The 27,045-nt window shown below is 52.0% G+C and overlaps 1 protein-coding gene across 1 annotated transcript in view; it reads right to left on the reverse strand.

Moving 5' to 3' along the window:
* Nucleotides 1-18,009, reverse strand: part of LOC133357227 (E3 ubiquitin-protein ligase rnf213-alpha-like) — a 34,000-nt gene extending 15,991 nt beyond the window's left edge. Inside the window, exons 1-6 of the mRNA XM_061575056.1 lie at nt 17,943-18,009; nt 8,814-9,573; nt 7,810-7,962; nt 6,500-6,702; nt 5,683-5,975; nt 2,738-3,009 (exon numbers count right to left, since the gene is read on the reverse strand). Of these exons, the coding sequence (XP_061431040.1) occupies nt 2,738-3,009; nt 5,683-5,975; nt 6,500-6,702; nt 7,810-7,962; nt 8,814-9,573; nt 17,943-18,009 (1,748 nt within the window). The remainder of the gene's footprint in view (nt 1-2,737; nt 3,010-5,682; nt 5,976-6,499; nt 6,703-7,809; nt 7,963-8,813; nt 9,574-17,942) is intronic.
* Between the last annotated feature and the right edge of the window lie 9,036 nt (nt 18,010-27,045).

The following is a 27,045-nucleotide window of genomic DNA, read 5'->3' on the forward strand; positions in this document are numbered from 1 at the left end:
GTCCCATTGCTTTGCCTCCTTGTGCCATGATGGGTCCTCGACGCCCGCCTACGCGCATCTCGCACCGTGTGGGGAAAGGGGGGCGAGCCGGGCTGTGGACGCGAGCGGGCACGCGCACACGGCGTGGAATTTCGTAACGAACCCGCGGGCGAGCGTTGGACTCGCCGAGCGATGCGGACAAACACCGGAGTTGGGGACCGACAGAGGCCAAGTTTTGGGGGGGGGGGTCTGTGGGCCCAGCATCGGTGTTGTGGGTCTGATGAGCGAGATTCGTTCACGTTCGTCAGCATGCGGGTCGTAGATGGACGGGAGAGAGTGTTTCCACCTACCACCAAGACCACCACCAGGAGTACGAAGACAAAGATCATCCGTATTGGCTGAATCGAATTTCGTGGGCAAGCGCTGTTAGCGAGTAGCAGCTCCTATGAAGGGTGGCACGGCATGCGAAGGCATGGGTGGCCAGCACCACGCCTGGCCGCCTTTGTCTCCCCAGTGGCGATGTTTATACATTGCACCAGGTACTCATTTGTGGCTGAGTCGACCTCGGGGAGGCCTAGAACCGGTTCAGATAATCGTCACTAGTGTTGGTGGCCGTGAGCGGGAAATGTTAACTCCCTCGCCTGGTATTAGGGAGATCTAGGTCCGATTCAATACAGTACACAAAATCCGTGATCTAATCCCATCTGTGAAAGACATGCAATATCCTAGAGTCTACAAACTGAGTTGTACCTGCGGTAGCAGTTACATTAAGGAAACGAAACAACATGTCTCGGACCGTGTTCACGAAAACAAGGCAGATCTGAAACACGGCAGAACCAATACCTATGCCGTGGCTGACCATTGTTATAACGCTGTGGGCTCGCATGATATTGTTTTTTTCCGAGACCAAGGTACTCTGTAAACCTTCGGGCAACTATCAACGGTTTGTTCATGAAGCCATCAGATATATAGACATAACTTCAAACGAGAAGATGGATACAAATTAAGCAATCATTGGAAGGATATTATTTTTTTTATTTAAAGCTTTCGTGACTGCAGGGATTCATATTCTTGGTTCTTTCGGTAAAGTCACGTAGAAGGGAAATAATACAATACAAAAAATATTAAACATAAATTAATACAATTTTATTATTTCCCTTCTACGTGACTTTACCGAAAGAACCAAGAATACATTGGAAGGATGTTATTAACCAGGTAAAGCCTTAACTGTTTGTGGTTATTCTTTGGTTCTTTCGGTTAAGTCACGTCTAAAAATAAAATAATAAATTAAAATAATAGCGACGTTTCGATTGCAACACAAGCAATCATCATCAGGCATAAAAGAAATAGCAATAAAAATCGAAATAGAAAACTATAGACAGACATAAGCAGACAGACATCACAAGGACACACAGAGAGAGGACAAATATCGGCACAGAGAGAGGGGTCGTTTCTGTGACGGTCCCTTAAATATAGAGTGGGGGGGCGGGGACGGAGAGAGGGAGGGGGCAGAGAAAATTAGCATATCAATGAGTGTACGGCAACGTGTTGCCGTACACGTTGCCATACACTCATTGATACTAGTCTATTTTTCCGAGTAACTTCCCCCCGTGTCCCACACTCAGCTTCTCACTTCTAGCCCCGCCTACATGCCCCCCAGGGTCACTTCTTCCCCCCCTAGCGCTCACGCAGCCCCCCCCCCCCCTTCCCCTGCCCCTGCTCCACACCCCCCCCCCTCTCTCTGCCCCCTTGCTCCTCCCCCTTTTCTTACCTATATAAACGCTTGCCACGGCAGCTCTCTCGCCTACTTCAGCAATTTTTCTTGCTGTGGTTGTTCCACCTGATGAAGATTGCTTGTGTTGCGATTGAAACGTCGTGATTCGTTTTATTTTATTTTATTTCTACCTACGTGACTTTACCAAAAGAACCAAAGAGTATAGAGGTCGTGGGTTCGATCCCGACCCTGACACATGCTGTATGTTTGGAGTTTGCGTGTCTCTCTCTCTCATCAACATCACGGTGGCTAAGAGATGTTAGCTGCCTCGCCTGGTATACAGGAGGTCGTGGGATCGCTCCCGACCCAGACGCCTGCTGTATATTTGGAGTTTGCATCTTTCTCTCTCTCTCTCATCAACACGGTGGCTAGGAGATGTTAACTACCTTGCTTGGTATACAGGAGGTCGTGGATTCGATCCCGACCCTGACGCCTGCTGTATGTTTGGAGTCTGCGTGTCTCTCTCTCTCATCATCATCACGGTGGCTAGATGTTAACTACCTCGCCTGGTATACAGGAGTGGGAATCGAACTCGGGTAGTCGGGTTTGTAGCGCAACGCGTTAACTGCGACAGCACCGCTCCCCCTACATTCAAATGTAGTGGCGTAAATGGAGTCACTGTGGCGTGATCTTGTGGATTTTTCTCCGGGTCCTCCGGTTTTCCTCTCCACATTTGGCTGCTGCTTATATAGTGGGCCTTACCTGAAAAAAAAATTGCTAAGCTTAATATTGCAGCACGCTAACCACTACACTACCACTCCCCACTACTCGGTGCCAGCAGCAGCAGGAGCACCTCTAACCACCACCACCAACCACCACCAACTACCAACCACTACCGACAACCACCACTAACCACCACCAACCACCAACCAAACACCACCAACCACCACTAACAACCACCACCAACCACCAACCACCAAGCACTACCAACCACCACCAACCGATACCAATCACGACCAACCACCACCACCCACCACCACTCACCTAGGGTGGATGCGCAGCTTGGCGCACGTCGCCTGGACGCTCGCCCTGCTCTGCTCAATACAGCTGGCGCGTGGCGGCAGCGGCGCCAGTAGGCGGCACGCGATCGACAGCCACTCGGCGGGCACCGGAACGTCGCGCAGATGCAGGAGGCTCGCGGCCAAGAGGGCCGACTGCTCCCTGGATGCGACGGAGGGACGGCACGACGGATCGGAGCGAAACTCGGAGTGCGGCCGCAGGATCCTCACCACCAGCTCGCTCACCAGTTTGTCGACCTGCCACGCACGTGATTGGGGGGGACAGGGGGCGGGAAGTGGGCTGTCACGTTGTTGTATTTATGCCCCTTTTTCCAAAAATTTATATTAAGAATAATTAGGCCAACATATATATATATATTTTTTAAATTAAATAATGAAAACAACCCGCTACTCCTCACATGCCACACCAGGCATTTGAAAAAACGTGGAATGCCATTAAACGGCAAGACTTCGGAGCAAAGAGAGGTCAGAAACTATCTAGAGATATCCAGATGGACGAAAGGTCGATGGCCTAACATTCCCAAGATGTCTGGAGATGCACGGATAACGTGCAGAGCAGGAAAAAACAACTGTACAACTCGCGTTTTCTTTAACGATTTTCCTTAACGGTAAAAGTAGAAACTCAACAAAAAGAACCAACCAACGATATATGACTGCAGCCTACAATAGGGGCTTTTTATTAGTAATCCCCTTATTTTACTCGTACTCACCGCATATATATTATTTTGTATTGTATCTTTCTATCTACATGACCTTACCAAAAACTAAAGAATACGAATTCCAGCAGTCAAGAAAGCTTAAGTAGAAACTTAGTTACACTTAACCTCAGAACATTAAAATATTACTCGAGTAAAACAGTGCAATCCCTGTATACAGATAGACAACAAACGTCAATGAACTCTAGGAATACACGTGGTAATAACCGTGGTAAATCACAAACCGAATAATAATTATTAAGTATTAGAACAACGGTCATCCAGAAAAATAGAAAGTCAAAATAGGTCAACCATGCACAACTAAAATAATATGTATCCCATAGAACCAACGCCTCCCAAGCCACCTTTGTCTTCCCACGGTTCGGCACCAAAACAGGCCAGCCATAAAATCTGTGGAGGGGTCTGGCCTCGGGATGACCCACTCAGGGGGAGGAGGGGTCAAAGGGTCGCGAGGGGGGGGGGGCTGTGCCTGGCATTCCGGGGGCGTCTGTTTTTCTGTTGTTGTTTCTCTCGCAAGAGATGCGCAGAGGAAAGGGGTTCACGTTTTTGGGTTTTAAGCACAAATGCACATCACGCAGTGCAGTCTGGTTCAAGTCGCGCTCAGTCTTGTAACTCGGCTTGCGACGCGGCGTTGCGAGGGAGGCTCGCAAGGGAGTTGGGACGGAGGCTTGCCGAGGCATCAACACCAACCATAGGTGCCGTGCCTCGAGGGGAGATGGGACGAGGAGGGGTCGTTAAGGGCTGAGTTCGGTATGAGCCGACAGAGTTGCACTGACGAGCAATCAGCCGCGAGGAAGGGTAGAAACGCAAGAGTGTCAGTGCCACCGAGCGCCACCGAGCGCCACCGAGCCTCTTCGAGGATATTGTGCCAACGCCGCTCAATCCAGCTGCGGAGAGAGAAAGCCGGGAGACGGGCTCGTTGCGGCCACGCCTAAGCGAGAGGGAACCTCTCTGGCCGCTGGTTGTATACCCCTCCCCCACCCCACAAGCTCAGACAGAGCGCCCTGCCTCTGCTTAAAACAATAATTATCAAGGGAACAATACAACTCGCACACAACACGCACACGAAGAAGACTATTTCAAAAAGTTATCTTTGTGTTTCGAAAGGGTTGCAAGTTCAAGGTGGTGCGTTCAATATCAACTGATCGTGCAAAGCAGTTGCTGCCGTCGAGTTACATGAATAAGAAGTGTTTTAGTCATTTATTTTCGTTAATTGCATAATCTTGCCGATGAATCTATTGACGTATACTTTTGCCTTTGCATATTAGAGTGTCATATGTTTGTTTAGAATTAAAATTACTTAAAACAAAGTGGTTGAGTGTTTCTTTCCAAGTCCATGCAAAACTCTTATTTATAAGAACTGTATCCTGCGTCGAGATATGAATTTGGAGACCTAACATAACATAAACACACTAAGATAATCAATAAATGTTTAATCAAAGATAATAGTTTTATCCTGATTGATATAACTCTGGATAACGAGGCTAAGCCTAATTATCATAACTGCACACATTAACATAATCACAAGCATTTGTATACATTAATACGATTATATCCGTGATTATCATAATGTATACATATAATTACATACATTTGCATAATTTCCGCGAATTACGTATTTTTTTAAAATTTTATAGATTTGTATTATTTTAATCAAAATTACATAATCCGACATATACAACAACGTCACGCCATAGTCACCGCAACGACGTCACCGCAGTAACGTCACGATCCGCTCGTGACGTCGTAGTCACCGAGGCGACGTCACGATACGCTCGTGATGCCGTGGTCACGGCGGCGACGTCACGATACGCTCGTGACGCGTAGTCACCACCACGATCCGCTGATGACGCCATCGTCACAGCGATGTCAACTCGGCGACGTGACGATCCACTCGTGACGCCGTCATTTAACCACTAAGCCGCCAATCGTTCCCAGACTACGTTTTGACAATGCAGCAAGTCAACGGGGAACGGCGATTTTTCATGAACGTTATTTGTTGTGTTTTCCTGGTAACCATCAGCACAGAAATAATTGTTGGGGCCTGGGCGGGGGGGAAACTTATAGAGCACAGCGATACCGGCGATAGGGGGTGGAGAGGCAGCCAAAGAAATTAACTGTGCCAGAGAAACCTGTCCAGCTGGGGATATGGAGCACGGCGAGCGTGGGTGCGGGCGAACCGGCGGGTCATCACCTGCGGCGGGCCGAAGTCCAGGCCATGCCAGGGTCTGTGGTGGCCCTCGTGGACCCACTCCTCGCTGTAGCAGACCGCGAGCTGCTCCACGAGTGAGTGGAACTCGTCGAGTCCAGGGCGCGTCCAGCCTTGCACGAACCCGAGGATGCGCTCGAGGTGGACTCTGCCGGAGATGCGCTTGCCCATCTCCATGTCCCTCGCGACTTTCGCCTTGTCCGCCGCGCTCCTCAGCCACCCGGCGATGCCGCCCGCCGGAGGGGCACGGATGAGGTCGTCGTACTGGTGCCAGTCCTCTGCGAGGGGGTTCACGGGGGTGAGGACGAGGAGGAATGGGGAGTGAAGCCGACTTAGATAACCCCCCCCCCCCCACAGCGTCAATGAACAACGTGGGGGCAAGAGGTCGCCCTGGCAGAATGAGGCTCAGGCCTGGCCTCGTGGGTTCTCACCTGGTTACACTAAAGCAACTTACTCGCCCACCCACCCACCCACTATTTCAGTCACTTACTCGCTCACCCTCCCACTCATTCAGTCACTCACTCACCCACCCACTCATTCAGTCAGTCACTCACCCACCCATTCATCCAGCCACTCAACAACCCAACCACTCAGCCAATCATTCAGTAATCCACTCGCTCACCCACCCACTCACCCACTCAATCCGTCACCCGCTCACTCACCCACCTACTCATTCATTCACCAACACACCCACTCACCCTCCCACCCACTGAGCCGCCCCCCAACTACATTGGTACACATGACGGACACGAAGGAGAAAGAAACCCCCCACCACCCGCCCCCCCCCCCCCCCACAACTCACCCTTGCGCTGGATACACTGGTCCCAGACTTGCATGCTGCGGTTCAGGCGACCGACTCTCGCGCCGTCGGCCTTGCAGATGAACTCGGGCGTTTCCGCGTCACCCCTGAGCAGCGCGTACCTGTAGGCGATGCGCCTGTTGTGCACGGCGCTCACGCTCACCTCCATCACGCCGTCGACGAGCAGACCGAAGTCTTCGATGGATCTAGAGGAGGGGGAGTAGGGGGAGGAGGAGAAAGAGGGAGGAGGAGGGAGGGGGTGACGCGCGTTGGGATAGCGGGAGGGAGAGAGGAGGTGAAGGGTTGGAGAGAGAGAGATAATACGAGTTGGGTGAAGAGTGTTCAGCCGGTCTCACGTCGCTCGCCTCCATCCACACTCCCACCTGTCACTCTCTGCTACCTCTCATCTCACTCTACTCCCCTCCGTACACTCTCCTGCCTCTCCCCTCTCATCTCACTCCACTACGTACATTCTCCTACCTATCCACTCTCATCTCACTCTAATCCCCTCCAAACAATCTCCGAACTCTCCCCTCTCATCAAAAAGACGAAGACAAAGCTCCGCCGTATAGCCTGTAACAGTCTGTAGGGGCAAGTGCTGTTAGCGAACACTTATGAACGGCGGCACGGCACATGAGGGGGTGGGTGGCCAGCACCACGCCCGGCCGCCTTTGCGTCCCCAGTGGCGATGATTTTAATACACTGTACCAGGTACTCATTTGAGGCTGAGTCGACCTAGGGGAGGCCCAGAACCGGTTCAGATAATGGCAGTCACTGGTGTTAGCCGTGAGTGGGAATCGAAGCGGGGTCGCTGGTTCATAGCGCAGCGCGCTAACCGCTACAGTACCGCTCCCCTCTTATCTCATTCCCCTCCATGCACACTCCTACCTCTCCCCCAGAGCCGTTGCGTTGACCTAACCAAGATGACCTAACCAAGAAGACCTAACCGAGGTGACCTAACCAAGATGGATCTAACAAAGATGACCTAACAAAGATGACCTAACAAAGGTTGTCCTAACAAAGATGACCTAACCAAGGTGGACCTAACCAGGGTGACCAAACCAAGGTGACCTAACCAAGTTGGACCTAACCAAGGGCAAACTAACCAAGGTGTCCTAACCAAGATGACCTAACCAAGGTGACCTAACCAAGATGACCTAACCAAGGTGGAACCTAACCAAGGTGGAACCTAACCAAGGTGACTTAACCAAAGATGACTTAACCAAAATAACCTAACCAAGGTGGACGCACACCGATTGCCAAGGCTTGGCAACTGCCCTCGGTGCTCCCGGCCTCGCCGCCGCCGCCCTCACCCGGTCACATGCAGCTGCATAACGTCCTCACGGCACAAGTCGGCCGACCTCAGCACCACGCGGTCCCTGCCGTCGTCGAAGGGGCCGAAGTCCCTGGAGAGCACGGCGTGGAAGTAGAGGCGCATCGTCTCAGCCCGCTCGCCTCCCGGCACGCTGCGTGGTGGTGGTGAGGAGAGGGGATGGGGGGGGGTTAGGTGGGGTGGGGGTCCGCATGGCGGTTCACTCAGGAGGATCGCCCGTTGAGTCGGTCGTCCGCTCGCTCGCTCCGTCACTCAACCGCAGTCAGTAACTCGCTTCTTGAAGCCTCCAGCCACACTCCGACTTCTCACCTCACTCTACTCCCCTCCACGCACTCTCCTACCTCTCCCCTGGTGCGGTGTGTAAACATCACGACTGGGGAGACAAGGGCGGCCGGGTATGGTGTTGGCCACCCACCTCCTCGTGTTCTGTGCGAGCCTTCATAGGTGCTTGCTAACAGCACTTGGCCCAACAGACTATACGGGGGATCTTTATGTGTGAAGGGGGGAGCGGTGGTTCAGCTGTTAGCACACTGCACTACAAACCCAGCGACCCAACTTCAATTCACGACCAATGAAAAGTGGCGGATATTTGAACCGGTTGTGGGCCTCTCCTAGGTCGAGCACCTTTTATAGGCGTGAAAAACATCAGCACTGCGGCAGAGCGTGGCGCTGGCCACCCACTCCCTCGCGTGCAATCCCGGCCTTCATGGGCGCTGCTCCCTATAATGGTCTTGCCCCGACAGTCTGTTAAAGGCTATACGGGGGAGCTTTGTGTGGTGGTGGTGGTGGTGGTGGTGGTGGTGGTGGTGAGCAAAAAATAAAACGCGAGGTGAACAGTGCTGCCTCGGGTTACCAGATGCCATGAAGGACAGTGAAGTGCAGCACTTAAATATACGATTCATAGGCATAGCCTTGCACTCTCGTGGTAGTGCCTTATGTCGACACCACACCCACTTTATCTCAAGTGCCCGTTTGATTGCATACCTTTGGTTGGCGAGCGAACCGCTAGATGTGCTGTCTCCTTCACCTTCACGTGCGGGGTCAGCGCCGGGCCCCTGTGGGTTGCTGCTCTTTGGACTGTGAGGAGCCTCATATGCGCTGTGAACCGGAGGTCCACTCTTTGAATGTGGCGTGGCAGCGTCAGCTGGGGATCCACCTTTCTGTGATGACATCTGAACATTGAGTCCACCTTCTTGAGACGAGATCTGACCATCGGTCGTGAATCCACCTTCTTGAGGTAACATCTGACCATTGGTCTTGTGTCCACCGTGAGATGTCTCACAATCATTTCCTAGAACCAATGTGCGGTAACTCTGCGTGTCCCTCTCTTGACGTGAAGTGTCAATGTCGTCTTCACCAGATGTCTGCACCTCAGCTTGACCTGAAGTCTCACAATCACCATGACCACTCCGTTTCAATGACATGCGATCTTCAGCTGAGATCCTGGCATCTCCCCCCGAAGCCTGAGCATCCATCTCGATCTCATCATCGATCTTGTCCACATCTTTCCTGACGTGTCCTTCCTTGATCTCATCGTCTCCCTTTGGACCGGCATCATCCTTGGGCTGAGCATCGTTCCTGGGCCTGACCTCTCCAGCCGAAGCCACGCCCTCTCTCCGGGAGGTGCTGCCGTGCTCGCGTGACGTCGCCCTGATGGTGTAGGGGTAACCCCTAACTTGGGTTACTTCCCTCTCACCGTCAGCCAACGGCTTTTTGAAATCTATCCGGCGCCGTTTTACGGTCCCTTGAGAGAGAATAAAACCAACGGATCAGCTTGGGGGCACCAGAGATCACACCGCGGTCTCTAGCGCAGCGAGGTGATGCTTTCAGCCTGGTCACCAGTGACTCACACAGAGTGTCCATAGAATCACATGGAGATCCCACTGAGTCACACAGAGATCTATAGACTCACACAGAGACCCACAGACTCACATGCATACCCATAGACTCACATAGAAATGCATAGACTCATAGAGAGACCTACAGATTCACACAAGCCCATAGACTCACATGGAGACCCATAGACTCACACAGAGATCCATAGACAAACACAGACCCACAGACTCACATAGACTCACATAGAGGCGTATACACTCACATAGAGACCCATAAGTTCACATGGAGCACCATAGACTCACATGGAGAATCATAGACTCACATGGGGACCATAGACTCGCATAGAGACTCATCGACTCACAGAGTCCCATAGACTCAGATACCCACAGACTCACACAGAGACCTATAGACTGACAGAGGCCCATAGGATATCAGAGAGCGTCTAGACAAATCTTCATCCTTTTGGTCCCATGTCAGCAGAATCGTGAGAAGCTCGTTTTTCCACCTGAGAAACATATCCCGGCTCTGTCACATCCTTGACAATGCAGACACCGAAGACTGCTTAACACGTCAGTAGGATTTCACGACCAATATCATCCTTGATAGAGGGGTTTTTTGGTGGTTAGGTCGCATAAATATATGTGTCGCTAAATCCGCCACCACCCGACACAAACAATCAGCAAGGTTTGTCACGTAAATCAAAAGTGCAATTTCGTTACTAGTGTGGTGGTATTGAAACGCGCGCACACCAGCTCCGGTTAACTCCCATTACTTACCTATGCGGGGCGGTTGTGATATCCCTAGCCAGGGCCCCTCTCGGGGGAAGGGGCCTGGGGGGTGTGTGTGATCCCACAGAACCCCGCCCCTCGGTGGGGAATTGTATAAAAGGCGAGACCCTGAGAGAGAGAGTTCAGTTGGGACAAGCCGAAGATGAAGAACCAGTTGAAGACTGAAGTCCAGCTAGATAGACCCTGGGACTCTTCTGACCCGCTGTCCTTCTATGGGCCGGGCAGAGCAAGCCAGTGGTGCGGCCCAGAGCCTCGGAGCCGAAGTCCTTGTAAGGGCCGGATTCGTGTGGCTGGTGGTCGAGACCTGTGCCTTGGCTGGGCCAGGTCAGGTAGTCCCTTGAGAGTAGGCGAGTCAGATTGGAGAGTAGCGGGTGAAGAGGCCATTACCTCTTTGAGTGTGAAGCTGTAATAAATACGTGTTGCCTCTTCTCAACCGTCTTTGTCGTCACTGTGCCCACTACAACTGGGGTCAGAAATAGTCCTAACTACACGCGATGGATACAAGACGGATGATTCGTGTGCAGGAACCTGGGGAAAATGACGACTCTGCTGGGGCAAGACCGCCGAACTCGAGGAGAGAGGCCGGGACGCTGCCGACAGTTCAACAACCGCCACAGCCACCAGACGCGCCGCCACCATCGGGGGGTGGGCTCCGGGATGCTCACTCCCGCCTCACCGAGTTACTCCTCGCCGCTGCCTCCATACTGGAGGAGATAACTCAGGGAGGAGTGGGGGTTGCGGAGGAGTACGAAGAGAGCCAACGGCCAACGCTCGTTCCCGCCACTGGGACCGCACCGCAATTTGAATTTGCCGCCATGGCTGAGAGGAGTTCTGGCAGCAGCGGAAGCCAGGCACACCACGTGGGGAGCATGGACCAATCAACGGCCGCCGCGTCATCTCCAACCGACGGGCGCTGTCAGGAGCAACCAACAGACACTGCATCAGAGGTGGTGCGACCAATGGAGGGAGCCGCCATTCCCCCCACCACACTGTACGACGGCGTTAAAAATGAACAGCGGCAGCCGGGGACAGAGCTGTCGTTCCAGCAGTGACTGCCCGTTTTAACAGCATTCTCAGCGGAAGGCGGCAACTGGGGAGCGTTTGAGCGACGGTTCCTCACACACCAGGAGATGTCGGGTTGGACCGACGACGAGGCGTTGCGTGCCCTTCCAGCAACTCTGGATGATTACGCCCTCGCCACCCTCATGACGACTCCAAGGTCGAGCCGTTCCACACTACAGATGGCGCTTCGTCTGCTGGCTACTGTCTATGGACCGCCATCCAAAAGTCGCTATCACTTCCATGACCGGCGAATGGGTGAGAAGGAGTCTCCTCTCGCGTTCCGCACAGCTCTTCTAGCCCTCGCTAAAGCAGCTTTTCCACGCATGGACTGTGAAGGCATCGATGCCATTGTGACGGAGAAGCTTTTAGCGCTGGCACAAGAGCTGGGCATCGTAGTCCTTGCTGCAGACGAAGCTGACATATGCTCCTTGCGCGTCTCAAGGAACATTCACGCGTATGTGGTCCTGAAACGGAAGCCACCCCTCATCGCCAGCGCTTCGACTTCGGCGTCTAGCGGAACATCAGACGCCCAACCATCGGAGGAGGTCTTCACCACGGGTCGACCCGGGGAGTGGAGGTCAGGTGGCCAACCGCCTCAGCACCCGGCACGCAAGCAGGAGCAGCCGAGGACTGTTGCAGCCCTCGTTACCTGCTACAACTGTGGCCTCTGGGGCCATGTTGCTTCAGGGTGCCGGGCCCCACAACAGCGCGCATTGGGACCTCGGAAGGACGATCACCCAAGCTCCAAAGTCGACACAGCATTCTTCGGCAAGTCGCGGCACCACACATGCTCGGCCCATACACACACCGCACAAGACTCAACGCGCTGCACTGAACGGTTGTCGTGATTCGGGCGTCGGATCGTCGGGGGGTGTCGGGTTCGTACGGGTGCTCGGACTGGGTCAGTGGTCCGAGCTGGCCCATAGGGTGGTTGCTGCATCGGCCGGTTCGTCTGTGGTTATGGGATCCATCAAGGGTGTCGAGGTTCGCGTACTGGTTGATACAGAGGTGTCGGCAACGATCATCTCCGACCTTATTTATAATATTTTTCCCATCCAATGTCGGCCATTGCAACCGGTTGACGTCCCATGCTATGCGGCAAATGGAGGATTGTTGGGGATCATTGGTCAAATCCGGGCGAAAATTTGCATTGGTGACATTAAATTATCCGGTCCAATCTTGGTCTCATCTTCTCTCGCAGTCCCATGTTTTTTGGGAACAGACTTTTTGGCTAAGATGCCAATTAAAATCGTCATCGACCAAGGATGCATCGAGCTTCCTTCAGGCCGACGCATGGCGTTTTTGATCTCCCCTACCAGCTTACGTGCGGCCTGCTGAATGGTGCAAGCAGTGGTTATGGAGACGGTACGCATACCGCCGGGGTCGCAAATGTTGGTGCCTCTCCGGTTGCGAAAACCTCTCGACGTGGGTATGACAGATCACGGTGGCCTATTGGGTCGATCCAATGCCGTGGTAAAAGGGTTGGACCTGGCGGTTGCGCAAACGCTAGTGCGGGGTGACAGGGACCCCTTCATCATGGTTCTCAATGCTGGATTGCGGACGGTTGTGGTTCCCCAAGGGACTGTGCTCACTCATGCGGCGCCGGCACCCTTGGAGGAACCAGTGGTAGGGCATGTGGGTACTGGTCCTGCTCCGCATTCGGGCCATGATGAATGGTGGCTCGACTCGCTTCATTCCGGATCCAGTGACCTGTCCGAGCCACAACATTCCGCGTATGAGCGCTCTTTTACTTGATTTTTTTGGAGGTCTTCAGCAAACAAAAGTATAACATTGGATGTACTAACTTACTGCGTCACCACATTGATACGGGTGACGCCGCCCCTATTCGCCAAAATCTGTTTCGGTTGAGTCCCGCCAAAAAGGATCATGTCAAATTGGCCGTTAATGACATGTTATCTGCAGACATTATCTCCCCTTCCACCAGTTTAATGGGGGGCTCCCATTGTACTCGTCAAGAAGCACGATGGATCCCTGAGATTTTGTGTAGACTTTCGCCGCCTTAACAAGATCTCTATGGCCGACGCCTACCCACTTCCTAGGATGGATGAATCACTGGATGATTTAGGAGGAGCACGGTATTTTTCCACTTTGGACCTGCTATCGGGATTTTGGCAACTCCTTCTTGATGATGAGTCGAAATCGAAGATCGCTTTTCGGACGCCACAGGGCCTATTCCAGTTCAACCGGTTACCCATGGGACTTCATTCAGCTCCCGCAACGTTCCAGTGATTAATGGCATTGGTTTTAGCCAGGCTCCAATGGGACGCCTGTTTGATTTATCTGGGTGATGTAATTGTCTTCAGCAGGACGTTCGAGGAACACCTCGAACGTGTGAGGGCTGTATTCGTGAAGATGAGGTCCGCTAATTTGAAGTTTAAGCCACAAAAGTGCCACCTCCTCCGGGAGTCCGTATGGTACTTGGGACACATAGTGAGTCGGTCAGGTATCTCCACGAATCCTGCTAATATGCAGTGCGTCAGTTCGTGGACTACACCCACTTTAGTCAGTAAAGTCTGTTGTTTCATTGGGCTTGCCTCATACTATCGACGATTCGTCGCCAACTTTGCCACCATTGCAAAACCCTTACACGCTTTGACGGCAAAGGGTGTGAAATTCTGTTGTGGTCAGGAAGAGGAGGCTGCTTTCTGCTCCCTTCACGATGCCCTGGTGAGTGCTCTGCCTCTAAGTTACCCTGATTTCACTGAGCCTTTTCTGCTCGACACAGATGCCAGCAACACCGGCATTGGCAGAGTACTCTCGCAGCTCATTGGGGGAGTCGAACGCTTTGTCGCCTACGGCAGTAGGATGCTGTTATCAGCAGAACAGCGCTACTGCATCACCTGTTGCGAACTATTAGCTATCGTTTGTTTTGTACAACAATTTCAGCCGTATCTCTACGGACGGCACTTCACTGTCCGTACTGACCATGCGGCACTGCAATATGCCCGTCGTGTTGAACAACCACTGGGACAATTGTCTCGGTCGCTGGAAGTTCTCCAAGACTACAATTTCACGACCACCTACCGTAAGGGTATTCGTCACACCAACACGGACGCTTTGTCATGATTGACACCCGGCACTGAGTGTGCCTGTTTTCTTGGGTCGGGACGTTGCAAACCGCAGAGTGATGCCCCATCCACAGTTCTGGCTGCTGCTGCGGATGTGCCGGTCCCTGAGATCCCTCTCTCGCCGGAAGGCAGGGATTCATTGCTCAATTTGACCCTTACCGATTGGGGCCGCTTCCAAATGGAGGACGTATCCCTACTTACATTGAGTCATCGGGCGTGTGGATCCGCAAAGGGCGTGGTCGGGGTTGACTCTTGGGTAGTGCGGAGTGGTCTTCTCATGCAATGGGACGGTAGGTCCCTTCGCTAATCGTTGTGCCATCCGCTCTGCGGCGTAGGGCGATTCTGGCCATGCACGAGTGACTCCTGCATCTGGGGTCTCACAAGACCCTTGCAATGCTCCAGCTTGATTTCTTTTGGCCGGGCATGGCAAGGGATGTGTCGAACATCCTTATGGGTTGAAATCAGTGCGCCCAGCGGAAACCACCACCCAAGGCGTCCAGTCCGCATCTACAATCGATTCGGGTCACCCGCATCAACTAGCTCGTTGGGCTCGACATTTTGGGGCCGTTCCCCGCGACACCTAGGAGTAATAAGTACCTACTGGTTGGCATAGAATATTTCACTCGATGGCCCATGGCTTGGCCGCTTGCCAACCAGTCGGAAGCAGCTGTTACCGAGGCCTTCGTCCAGGGCTATGTCCTGGACAAAGGTGCTCCGGAGCGGCTGCTGACCGACCAGGGAAAGAATTTATCTAGCTCCCTGCTGCGTGTGGTGTGTGACCTCCTGGGTACTAAAAAGGTACATACCTCTCCGTACCACCCTCAGACGTACGGGATGGTGGAGTGGCTCCACAGGATGCTAATGTCCATGTTATGCCACCAGGTGTGCGACTCACAAGTAGATTGGGATCTTCATATCCCATGAGTTATCGCCGCCTCTAGGATGGCCCCCCACGCAGCAACTGGGTTCTCCCCCTTCTTCCTTATGTACGGGCAGGACGTTGACCCTCCCGTGGAAGCCCAGCTGCGGGTTTCCACCCCCACGCAAAGTCTAAATTGGCTGACCACGTTAAATTCAACGTTTTGAAATTGGCTGAGGCACGGGAGGCTGCCGCCCAAAACTCGAACTCTCGCCAGAAGGCGAATGAACGCCTGCGCGCGCACCGGACACACACGCATGGGTGGAAGCCGGGCAACAAGGCCGTGCTACATTGTCCCCAGGTGCCATTGGCGACATCGCCCAAACCGCTGGGGCCTGTTGAAATTGCATAGGTCGCACGCCCGCAATGTGTCCGGATCAGGTGGGGAAAACGTTGTTGGTATGTTCACCCCTCACGTCTGAAACCGTTCGTCGTGCCACATAGCTCCCCTATACTTCAGAAGGGCCGAGCATGTGATGTGTCCGTCGCCTCTGAAAATGTGGTATCGCTGCCTGATCTTCACCTGCCACTAACTGTTCCGCATTCAGATGCCCCAGAATTTACAGCTTCACGAGCGCATCCACCACCCAATCCCAATGGCGAGTGTGCAACCGGGCAGCCCACTTCGTTCCCTCAGGGGCTACCCGTCTCAGCCACCGGATGACCCAGCCCTGCCCATTACGACGGACCATCCACTCGAACTCGTGCTAGATTGCACCGTTCTTCTTGATGTTTTGGCTGGATCCATCACACCCACACGCGCGTCACCACGGATTTTGCGTTGATTTCAGGCGGATTGCATTGCCTGGCCGGGTGGGGGGGGTGGTGTGTATAATTGTCCATAGTGTTTATTTGTACAGGTGGGCTGGGGTAAATTATTGCGTGTGTTACTGTTGTTGTTGTTGTTCTTCTTTTTAATGAGGCACACGGAAATCCGGTTCATGTTAAGATATTTTATTATAGTTGTTGTTGCAGTCGGGATGGCTGCGGGCTGTAGAGAGGGGGGGGGGGGTGATGTGGTGGTGGTATTGAAACGCGCGCACACCAGCTCCGGTAAACTCCCATTACTTACCTGTGCGGGGCGGGTGTGATATCCCTAGCCGGGGCCCCTCTCGGAGGGAGGGGGCTGGGGGGTGTGTGTGATCCCACAGAACCCCGCCCCTCGGTGGGGTATGTATAAAAGGCGAGACTCTGAGAGAGAGAGTTCAGTTGGGACAAGCCGACGACAAAGAACCAGCTGAAGACCGAAGTCCAGCTAGATAGACCCTGGGACTCTCCTGACCCGCTGTCCTTCTAAGGGCCGGGCAGAGCAAGCCAGTGGTGCGACCCAGAGCCTCGGAGCCGATGTCCCTGCAAGGGCCGGATTCGTGTGGCTGGTGGTCGAGACCTGTGTCTTGGCTGGGCCAGGTCAGGTAGTCCCTTGAGAGTAGGCGAGTCAAATTGGGAATACCTTCCTTGAGAGTAGCGGGTGAAGAGGCCGTTATCTCTGAGTGTGACGCTGTAATAAATACGTGTTGCCTCTTCTCAACCGTCTCTGTCGTCACGGTGCCAAATACACTAGTACAGCCACACCGGTTGTATGTTGGAGCGTAAGCCCACTAGTAACCAATTGGCATGTTCTGGTTAATGTGACAAACCTTACTGATTGGCTGTGTCGGGTGGTGACGGGTTTACACATTTATATTTTTTACCCAAAAAAAACCCGTCTATTATGAACGGAAAGACTGATCCACGCCATTTGTGTTCTCCCACATTGACTCCCGTAATGCCCTGCGCTTATTTTTGGCACTCCGAGCAAACTCCTCAACAGGCTGTACAGAGTTCACAATGCGGCTGCCAGGGTGCTAGCTGGTGACACTCCCCTTTAAACATCACACCACTCACCTGCGGCTTCTGTCCCTTCACTGGAATCGCTGTCCGTACCCCCCCCCCCCCCCATAGTGATTTTAAGATTCTCCTGCTGATATTCAAGGCTTTACATGGACTTGATCCATCCCTACGTACATGACCTCCTTCATCCACGAATATTCCATCGAGATCATTAAGATCGCCACACTGTGCATTGCTCACCATAACCACGGTGGGGGGGGGGGGGTGACGGCGCCTTGGAAATTGCGGCCACTAAACTCTGGAACTCTGTGCCCCTTCGAGGTCAGGGGACTTCCCAGACACACATCTTAAAATCTCGACTCGAAACGTCTCTGTTTAAAATGTCTCTCTCTCTCGTTAGTTATTTTCAAACGTCTTTCTCGCTTCTTCTTCTCTCCTTGCTTGATGCTTAACTATGTCTGCCTTTCAATGCACAGCGCCCTGAGAACTATTTAGTTCAGGGGCACTTTATACATTTACATTATTAGTGTGCATCGGGGGCACTCACTCGGGGTCATTCACTCGGGGTTATTCAGCAGAGGTCACTCACCCCCTAAGTCGTCCTCGTCAGGGATGCGCATCTCGCCTCCTCGCTCCTCGAGTCCACCTTCCGACATGGTCACTTCACACAAAGACAAAGTTCCCCCACACACCGTATAGCCTCAACAGCACTTTTGAGGCAAGTGCTGGTCGCAGCGAGCAGCTCCTTGCGATGTGGCTACACGGCACCATGCGGATAGTTCTCTAACTCACCAGGTGAGTGTGTGATAGTTCTCTAACTCACCAGGTGAGTGTGTGAATGAGTTATCTAACTCACCAGGTGAGTGTGTGAGAGTTCTCTAACTCGCCAGGTGAGTTTGTGAATGAGTTATCTAACTCACCAGGTGAGTGTGTGAGTGAGAGTTATCTAACTCACCAGGTGAGTGTGTGAGTGAGTTATCTAACTCACCAGGTGAGTGTGTGAGTGACAGTTCTCTAACTCACCAGGTTAGTGTGAGAGTGAGAATGGGTCTCTATCTCACCAGGTGTGTGAGTGAGAGTTATCTAACTCACCAGGTGAGTGTGTGAATGAGTTATCTAACTCACCAGGTGAGTGTGTGAGTGAGAGTTATCTAACTCACCAGGTGAGTGTGTGAGTGAGAGTTCTCTAACTCACCAGGTGAGTGTGTGTGAGAGTTCTCTAACTCACCAGGTGAGTGTGTGAGTGACAGTTCTCTAACTCACCAGGTGAGTTTGTGAATGAGTTATCTAACTCACCAGGTGAGTGTGAGAGTGAGAATGGGTCTCTATCTCACCAGGTGTGTGAGTGACGGTTCTCTAACTCACCAGGTGAGTGTGTGTGAGAGTTATCCAACTCACCAGGTGAGTGTGTGAGTGACAGTTCTCTAACTCACCAGGTGAGTGGGAGAGTGAGAATTGGTCTCTATATCACCAGGTGAGTGAGAGTGACATCATTTGAGAACCGAGGCGACCTAGGAGAGGAGGCTCAGTCACCGGTGTTGAGGATCGTGAGCGGGAATAGAACTCGGGCCGCTCGGTTCGCCGTTCCACACTCAACAAAGATACAGATCAAGGTTCCCCGTGTAGCCTTACCGGACCATTGGGGCAAGTGCTGTTAGCGAGCACCCTTGAAGGCCGGCACGGCGCACGAGGGGGTGAGTGGCCAGCACCACGCCCGACCGCCTTTATCTCCCCAGTGGTGATGTTTACACACCGCACCAGATATGCATTTGAGGCCGAGTCGACCTTGGGGAGGCCCAGGACCGGTTCAAACAATTGTCACTGGTGTTGGCCGTGAGCGGGAATCGAACTCTGATCGCCGGGTTCGTAGCACAGAGCAGCTAACCGCTACCCACAGACACACACAAACAAACACAGACACACACAGACACACACAGACAAACACACACAGACACACGCACAACCCTGCACACCCCATTCTGGCTGGGCCAGGCCTTCTTACCTTGAGTCGTCACCGTGCCGCATCTCCCCCCCCCAATTTTCTGTCTTCCTGTCCAACGCAAGCATCGCCCCGTCCTCTCTTTAAGTACAGCTCAGTGGCTATGGGGCGTGTTGGGCGGTCGTGGTGGGAGGCAGACAGGGAGAGAGACGATACGGGGGGTGTGGAGGACGTGGGGGAAGTGGGGGCACTGTTTGCGTGGAGCGTCGGAAAGCCCCAAACTTTACCCACCTGTAGACGCAGACGTCACCTGGGGGACATTCCCCGCATGCCACCACCCCTGGGCGAGGTGGAAGCCACCGACCCTGACGCCTGCTGCACATTTGGAGTTTGCGTGTCTTTCTCTCTTTTTTTTTTTACGATCAGAGGAAACAAGAAGATGCTCGGTGTCGTCGGTACTTTGCTTCGTTAATCATTTCGTATTTTTTGTTTTTTTTCAATGCTTTGCTGTATGTGCCCCCCCCCCCCTTTTTTAAATGAAAGATTTCACGCTCTGCTCTCCTCCTTCTTACCCCTTCCCTCTCTCTCTACCCCCCCCCTCTCTCTCTCTACCCCCCCCCCCCCTCTCTCTCTACCCCCCCTCTCCCTCCTCTATATCTATGTTCCCCCTATTTTCTATGTAATATTTTTTCTCATCATCATCACGGTGACTAGGAGATGTTAACTTCCTCTCCTGGTATGCACGAGGTCGTGGGTTCGATCCCAACCCTGACGCCTGCTGCATATTTTGAGTATGTCTCTCTGCCCGTGGTCGCGTGGATTTGTCTCCGATTTTCCCCTCCACATTTAGGAACCAACACGCGTTTTAGAGTATTTGGCTACTGCTATACATTCCCACGTGATGGCGATGATGATAAGTCACTTCGTTGAGCGATCATTTGTGGCCAGGTCGTTTCTGAAAATTAACTATGTAGCTCAGTGGGGCCTAACCTGGTGAATAAAGCTCGTTATGAAAACTAAACTACTTTTTCATTTTTAAACCGGAAAGGCTCACTGAGGTATCTCGCTCTTTCTCAGAAGCGACCTGGATTTCACACGTGGGAATTTAATCGCAGCAGCAAAATAATTCAAACGCGTGGTGATGTTGATTCTAAATAAAGAGGGGGGAAAACCGGAGGTACCTCGAAGACAAATCCACGCGACCACGGGGAGAGAGAGGAGAGAACACGCGGACTCCAAATATACAGCAGGCATAGCCAGGGTTGGGATCGAACCCACGACCTCCTGCACAACAGGCGAGGGAGGTAACATCTCCTAACCACCTTGATTATGATGATGATAAGAGAGAGAAAGATACACACTCCAAATATACAACAGGCATCGCCAGGGTCGAGATCGAACCTACGATCCTCCTGCACACCAGGCGAGGGAGGTAACATCTCCTAGCCACTGTGTTCGGAGAACTTGCATCTTTGTGTGGGGCACACGGGGAAACGAAGTCACAATAGGAAGTGAAACTGGCAGGCCCCCCCACCCCGCCTCCTCCTTCTGGAATGTTTGCCTCAGTTGGCCCGACTTAGCGGAGGGGCTTTCCGGAACTCTTTAAAAAAACATTTTTAAAACAACGGTTTTATTTTGAAGTGCACTCAAAAGTAAAAAATAACTTTTTTCAGCCGTCACCAGCCTATGAGAATATTTTTCTACATTTGTAACTAAAAGATAAAACCATCGGTCGCTCCATAAATATGTTTATGCATAATGAGTTGCTTTCGAAATTTCGAGTTTCATAAAAGTGTATTTGCATGATAGAATGTATGTAAAAATTATTGCCAATCATTTTTAGTCGAAGGGAAAATGTTGATAATGATATCATTCAACTTTGCGATGAATTGTAGAACATTTACAAGTGTTTTGAGTATAATTATTAATTCTGTATTAGTGGCTCTTTCTACTGGTATCCGTGTTGAACTGCTTTTTAAGAACAGTTGACCGCAAAGTGATCCAAAGTATACCTAAACCCATTTGTTTTCTCAACTTCCTATGGCGACTTCTATTATTTGTCAGAGTATATCAGTCGAAGGAAAGATAGTTTTATATGTAAAAAGACTCCGTGCACTCGCGCTTGCGGGGGATTTGGCTCTCGGACGGTGGGGTTTAAGACCGAAATAATTTGCCAGCCGGCACGCCCTAAGCCCCGTGGTGGGAATAGGCTATTCCGGTTTCCCATCCGTAAACTTTAATGTAGTTTAATTAACACATTTGTGCCGTTTCTAGTATTCATTATTTACTTATTGCACGACATCGACCGTACCAAGTGACGCCAATTGCGTGGGGGGAGGGGGGGAGCGGACCCTGCCAAGTGATGCGCTTTCGCTCCAGCTCACGGGGGACATTTTATTTTACGCGTTTTACAGCCAACACATACACACATCACGCTGCGGATATTTATTCACAGTTTCATGTCCCCTTCGCCCCCCCCCCCCCAACACGATGCGTCCAGTTTATACTACAGACTCCGCAGGTAATAATCTTTTACTGCTTACATACCATTATTCTTGCACGGGCGTGGGATGCTGGGGAGGGGGGATAGCGGCCCAGCCCCTAGCCTGGCAACGTGCCAACTCTGCCGCCTCGCCAATGTAGGCCAGGATGGGGACTACGCATGGCACAAGGCCTCAACACGCCTATGGTAAGTACACATTTCCTTGCTTTTTACACTAACAACTCAAGTCCATTGTTTACTATTGTTAAACACATTAGTTCACAAACATTACAATAATAATGTTTGTGTGCAGATAAAAACTCAGCTTCATTGTTCAATATTATGAAACAAGTTCACAGATGTTACAATAATTATGTTTTTGTGAAGATAACAACTCAGGTTCATTGTTTACCATTATGAAACAAGTTGACATGTTACAATAATTATGTTTGTGTACGCAAAACTCTTTTTGGATTTTTGCGTTGCTCAATTTCCCCTTTTTTTGCTGCACTTTAATAACGCTGCCACGGTCTACTGCCGGTCTGTAATTTCTGCTTATTTCTTAAATGCATTTCTATTGTTTCCATCGCTCACGTCACGCTATTTACTCATATGTAATACTGCGATACTGATAGCTGTGCCATCATCGGGGATTGCTGTGCCCGTCGATGTGTGTGTGTGAATCCATGTGTGTGTCTTTGAGTCCATATGTGTGCGTGTAGAGCCATACGTGTCTTTTACTCCATGTGGGTGTCTTTTTCGAACGGACAACGTCAAAGTGTTTATGTGTGTGTGTTAGTCCATGTGTGTGTGTCAGTCGATCTGTGTGCATGTACGTCGATGTGTATGTCAGTCCATATGTGTGTGTGTTAGTCAACATGTGTGTGTAAGTCTATACATGTATGTGTCACTCGATGTGTGTGTGTAAGTCAATGCGTCTGTGTGTGAGTCCATATGTGTGTTAATCCATGTCTGTGTATCTAAAGTAGATATCTGTGTGTCACAGTCCATATGTGTATGTGTGTGTAGGGCTATGTGTGTGTCAGTCTATGTATGTTTAAGTTCATGTGTGTGACTTAGTCCATATGTGTGTGTGTAAATACATATGTGTGTTTACGTCAATGTGTGTTTTAGTACACGTATTGCTGTGTGCGAGTCAGTGTGTGTGCGTGAGTCGCTGTATGTGTGTACATCCATATATGTGTGTGCAACTCCATGTGTGTATATCTCAAGTGGATGTCTGTGTGACAGTCCACATGTGTATGTGTGTGTACGGCAATGTGTGTGTCACTCTATGTATGTGTGTGTGTCGCTGTATGTGTGTACATCGATATGTGTGTATAACTCCATGTGTGTGTATCTCAAGTGCATGTCTATGTGTGTGTGAATCCATACGTGTGTGTGTCTGTAAGTCGATGTGTTTGTGTGTGTCAGTCCATATGTGTGTGTGTCTCAGTCCATGTGCGTGTGTGTTAGTCGCTGAGTGTGCATGCCTCCATGTTAGTCAGTGTAACTCCATTTCTTTGCGTGTCTGTAGGTCCATGTGTGCATCTTAGTCCATGCGTGTGCTTTATTGACCTGCTCAAGGCCTATGATACCATCAGTAGGCCTGGCCTCTGGGTTGCTCTTCGTGCTTTCCGAGTCCCGAACCCACTCATCACCATCCTTAAGGACCTCCATGATGGTGAGCGTCTTAACTACGTGCCCGTGAGTCAGAGCCTTTACACCTTGGGGTGCAGCAGGGATGTCCTCTGGCTCCCACATTGGACCACGTAGTTCGTCGAGCCTTCAATGCCTGTACCGGAATAATTCCCATCTGCTACAGATACAATGGGAGGCTGATCGATGCCCGGGTGCGGTCAAGGGATGGCTCTCTATTGCTCAACCACGTTATATATGCCGATGATCTGCTAATGGCTGCTCACTCGGAGGAGGAGTTCGAGGTGCTGCTGCTGAACCTGGAGCTTGCCACCAACAGGTGGGGCCTTACCATCAGCCCAACCAAAGCTAAGCACCTGCCTGGCTATTTTGTACCATCGGACACTCCACCCCCACAACTCCCAATTGGTGATGGGGCAGTTGTGGAGACAGTGGAGAGTTTCCCTGGGCAGTGTGCTAATGACCGGCTCCGGTTTAACAGCAGAGGTCTCACACCGAATCAGTCGAGCCGCAGTATCTTTTAATTGGCTGCGTAACGCTGTGTGGCAGCTACCTGGTCTATCACTCCATACGAAGCTTCAGGTCGTCTCGGCCACGGTCATTCCCTCCCTTCTCTACGCTTGCGAAACTTGGACCCCCCTAATGGAACATCTTCGCCGGTTAGAAACATTTAGGCTGGCCTGCCTACGATCCATCCTGGGTTTAACCAGGCTGCATTGTGTGAGGAGCTCACAAATCCTTGAAAGATGTGGACAAAGTCCCATCGGTGACCTCCGGCAGGCAAGGCTGCGTTGCCTGAGTCATGTAGCCCGAATGGCCAGCCACCGCATGCCTAAACATCTTTTGTTCCGCCGGATCGAGGGGGCTAAACGGGCGCGGCACAGGCTGGAGAAGACATGGAGTGATGTGCTACAGGAGGACTTGGAGCTGAGTCCACTTGCGGATGACTGGTACCAGCGGTGTCAAGATCGGCCTCTGTGGAGGAGGCTCCTGAAGGACGCTACTGGCCAGTTGGAGGCAGTCACCCTCCAACAACATCGGAGGGCGGAGGAGCTACGCTCACAACAACGAGCGGAGCGCCGGGTGGCTAAAGCACAGAAAGTTGCCACAGTAGGGGCTACAGGTGGTGCATCAGCCAGTCGTCTCAGTCAGTCGACCTGTGCCATCTGGGTTTGCCCCGTGACCTCTTGCCAACGGGCGTTCGACACTTCACGTAGCCTCAAGGTGCATATAAACTGGCACAAGTGTTGTTGTGACGTCACCGCCACTTAGTGGCGAATGGCAGTTGTTGTTGTTCAGTATATGTATGTATATGTGAGTCCATTTGTGCGTGTAACTCTATGTGTGTGTATCATTGGATTTGCGTGTGTAACTACATGTGTCTGCCTTTTTCGCCCGGGCAACGCCGGGTACTAACCGCTAGTATAAAATAAAATAAATCACGACGCTTCGGGCGCAACACGAGCGTTCGTCATCAGGTTTGAAAGCATGATCTGCTGCTGAGGCAGACAGTTTTAAAAGATTTGAAATGGTTGTAGCCCAAGGGTCATAAAGAAGTTGCCGGGGCTAGTGATGTTAATGTGAGAAATTAGCATGTAACTGTAAGATAGAAAAGCGGCCTCCTCGACGAGGGCACGGAAGTGGCTATGTTAATGTGAGAAATTAGCATGAGGGGCCAACCTGTACACCGCAAGGACCCCTGGGACATGCAGGTCCCAATCGGACTGGGCCGCATCCACCTGGTGGCACAATATTTATGTGAGAGTGCGATGCAGTCGCTTTACCATCCCATCAGTTTGAGGGTGGTAGGGCGACATCCTAATTTTCCTTGTGCCCAGGAGGTGGCAGACCTCTTTGAGCAACCTAGAGGAGAAATTTCGACCCTGGTCAGTCAAGAGTTGCTCGGGGGCCCCCTTGTCCTAACACATAGCGTGCACAAAGGCATCGGCTATGGACGAAAAACAACTGATCTGGAAGGGGCCATGACATAGGCCAATGGGCGAGGTACTCGACCCCGATCAGGAGATTTATATGGCCCTTTTTTGAAAGCAGGAACGGGCCCAAGATGTCGAGGGCCACCAGCTCATTGACGCGCCCGACCTGTATGGATTGCAGTGGGGGCAGATCCTGCTGGCTCGGTGGTTTCCGGCGAGCACAATCCTGACAACCTTTGACAAACAGTGCCACGTCGCCCTCCATACCCAGCCAATAGTAGTCTCGGTTAATAGTGAGCAACGTCTTCTGAAACCCCAAGTGTATTTTTTTCTCATGAACCACCCGGGTAAGCTTCCCTCGGAGGACCGTGGGCACCACAACACAATACCCTTGGGATTCGGTGTCCCACTGCATGAGGAGGCCACCCCGAAGGATGACCACTGACGCCTTCGCTGGAGAGGCCCTTTGGTTAGCTGGTGTAACATTGGCGGTGCAACCTAAGTAGAGAGGTGTCCTCTATCTGCATGCGGAACCATTTGTCAGCCGTAAGGCCCAGGCAATAGTCCGCCGGCAACAGCGCCACATCGGGGGGCATAGCTTCGGCCACTGCCACCAAAGGGGGCGCGCTGACCGCAGTGGGCCTGTAGAGACTGGCGCCCGAAGCGCATGCCACCAAATGGCAAGTGCGACAAGGCGTCTGCGTTGCTGTGCTGGGCGCCCTTCCTATGGATGGCCTCGAAAGAGTATTTCTGCAATACTTCGAGCCAGCGGGAAAGCTGATCCGAAGGTTGGTCAATCCGCAAGGAGTACTGTAAGGCGGCATGGTCCGTGCGGACAACAAACCACCTCCCATACAAGAAGGGCCTGTACAGCTGCATAAAATGGACGATAACCAGCAGCTCCCTATGCGTGATGCAGAAACGTTGTTCTGCGGGGGTCAAAACCTGGCTGCCATACGCCACAACCCTTTCGAGGCCGTCAACCCACTGGGACAAAATGGCCCCGATGCCCGGGCCGCTTGCATCCGTGTCCATGACAAAGGGCAAGCTAAAATCGGGGTACCCCAATAGGGGCGCGTTGGTGAGAGAGTCCCTGATCGCGACAAATGCTGCTTCCTCTTCAGCACCCCAAGAAAATGTATGTCCTTTGGCGGTCAGCATGTGTTGCGGCTTGGTGATTGTCGCGAAGTTGCGGATGAATCGGCAGTAGTAGGAGGCAAACCCGACAAAACTGCGAAGCTCGGCCACGGATTGAGGGGTCAGCCACACACGCAGTTTTGTCGGCATCGGTAGCCACCCCTGATGCGCTCACGACGTTACCCAAATACCTAACCGAGGACTTCAGCAAATAGCACTTTTGGGGCTTAAATTTTAGGTTAGCGGACCGCAACTTCAGGAAAACCAAGAGCAATCGTTGTAGGTGTTCCCCAAACATGCGACTGAAAACGATGACATCGTCTAAGTATATGAGGCACGAGTCCCATTGAAGACCCACTAAGACCATCTCCATAAGGTGCTGAAAAGTGGCCAAAGTGGAATGGAGACCTATAGGGAGGCAGTTAAATTGAAAAAGGCCTTGGGGTGTGCGGAAAGCAGTTTTGGGCTTGGAGGCCTCATCCAATGGCAGCTGCCAGAATCCCGACAACAAGTCCAGAGTTGACAAGAACCACGCACCAGA

Source organism: Lethenteron reissneri, chromosome 57, assembly GCF_015708825.2.
Source record: "Lethenteron reissneri isolate LAM-NWPU_2019-01 chromosome 57, ASM1570882v1, whole genome shotgun sequence".
Classification (NCBI taxonomy): domain Eukaryota; kingdom Metazoa; phylum Chordata; class Hyperoartia; order Petromyzontiformes; family Petromyzontidae; genus Lethenteron; species Lethenteron reissneri.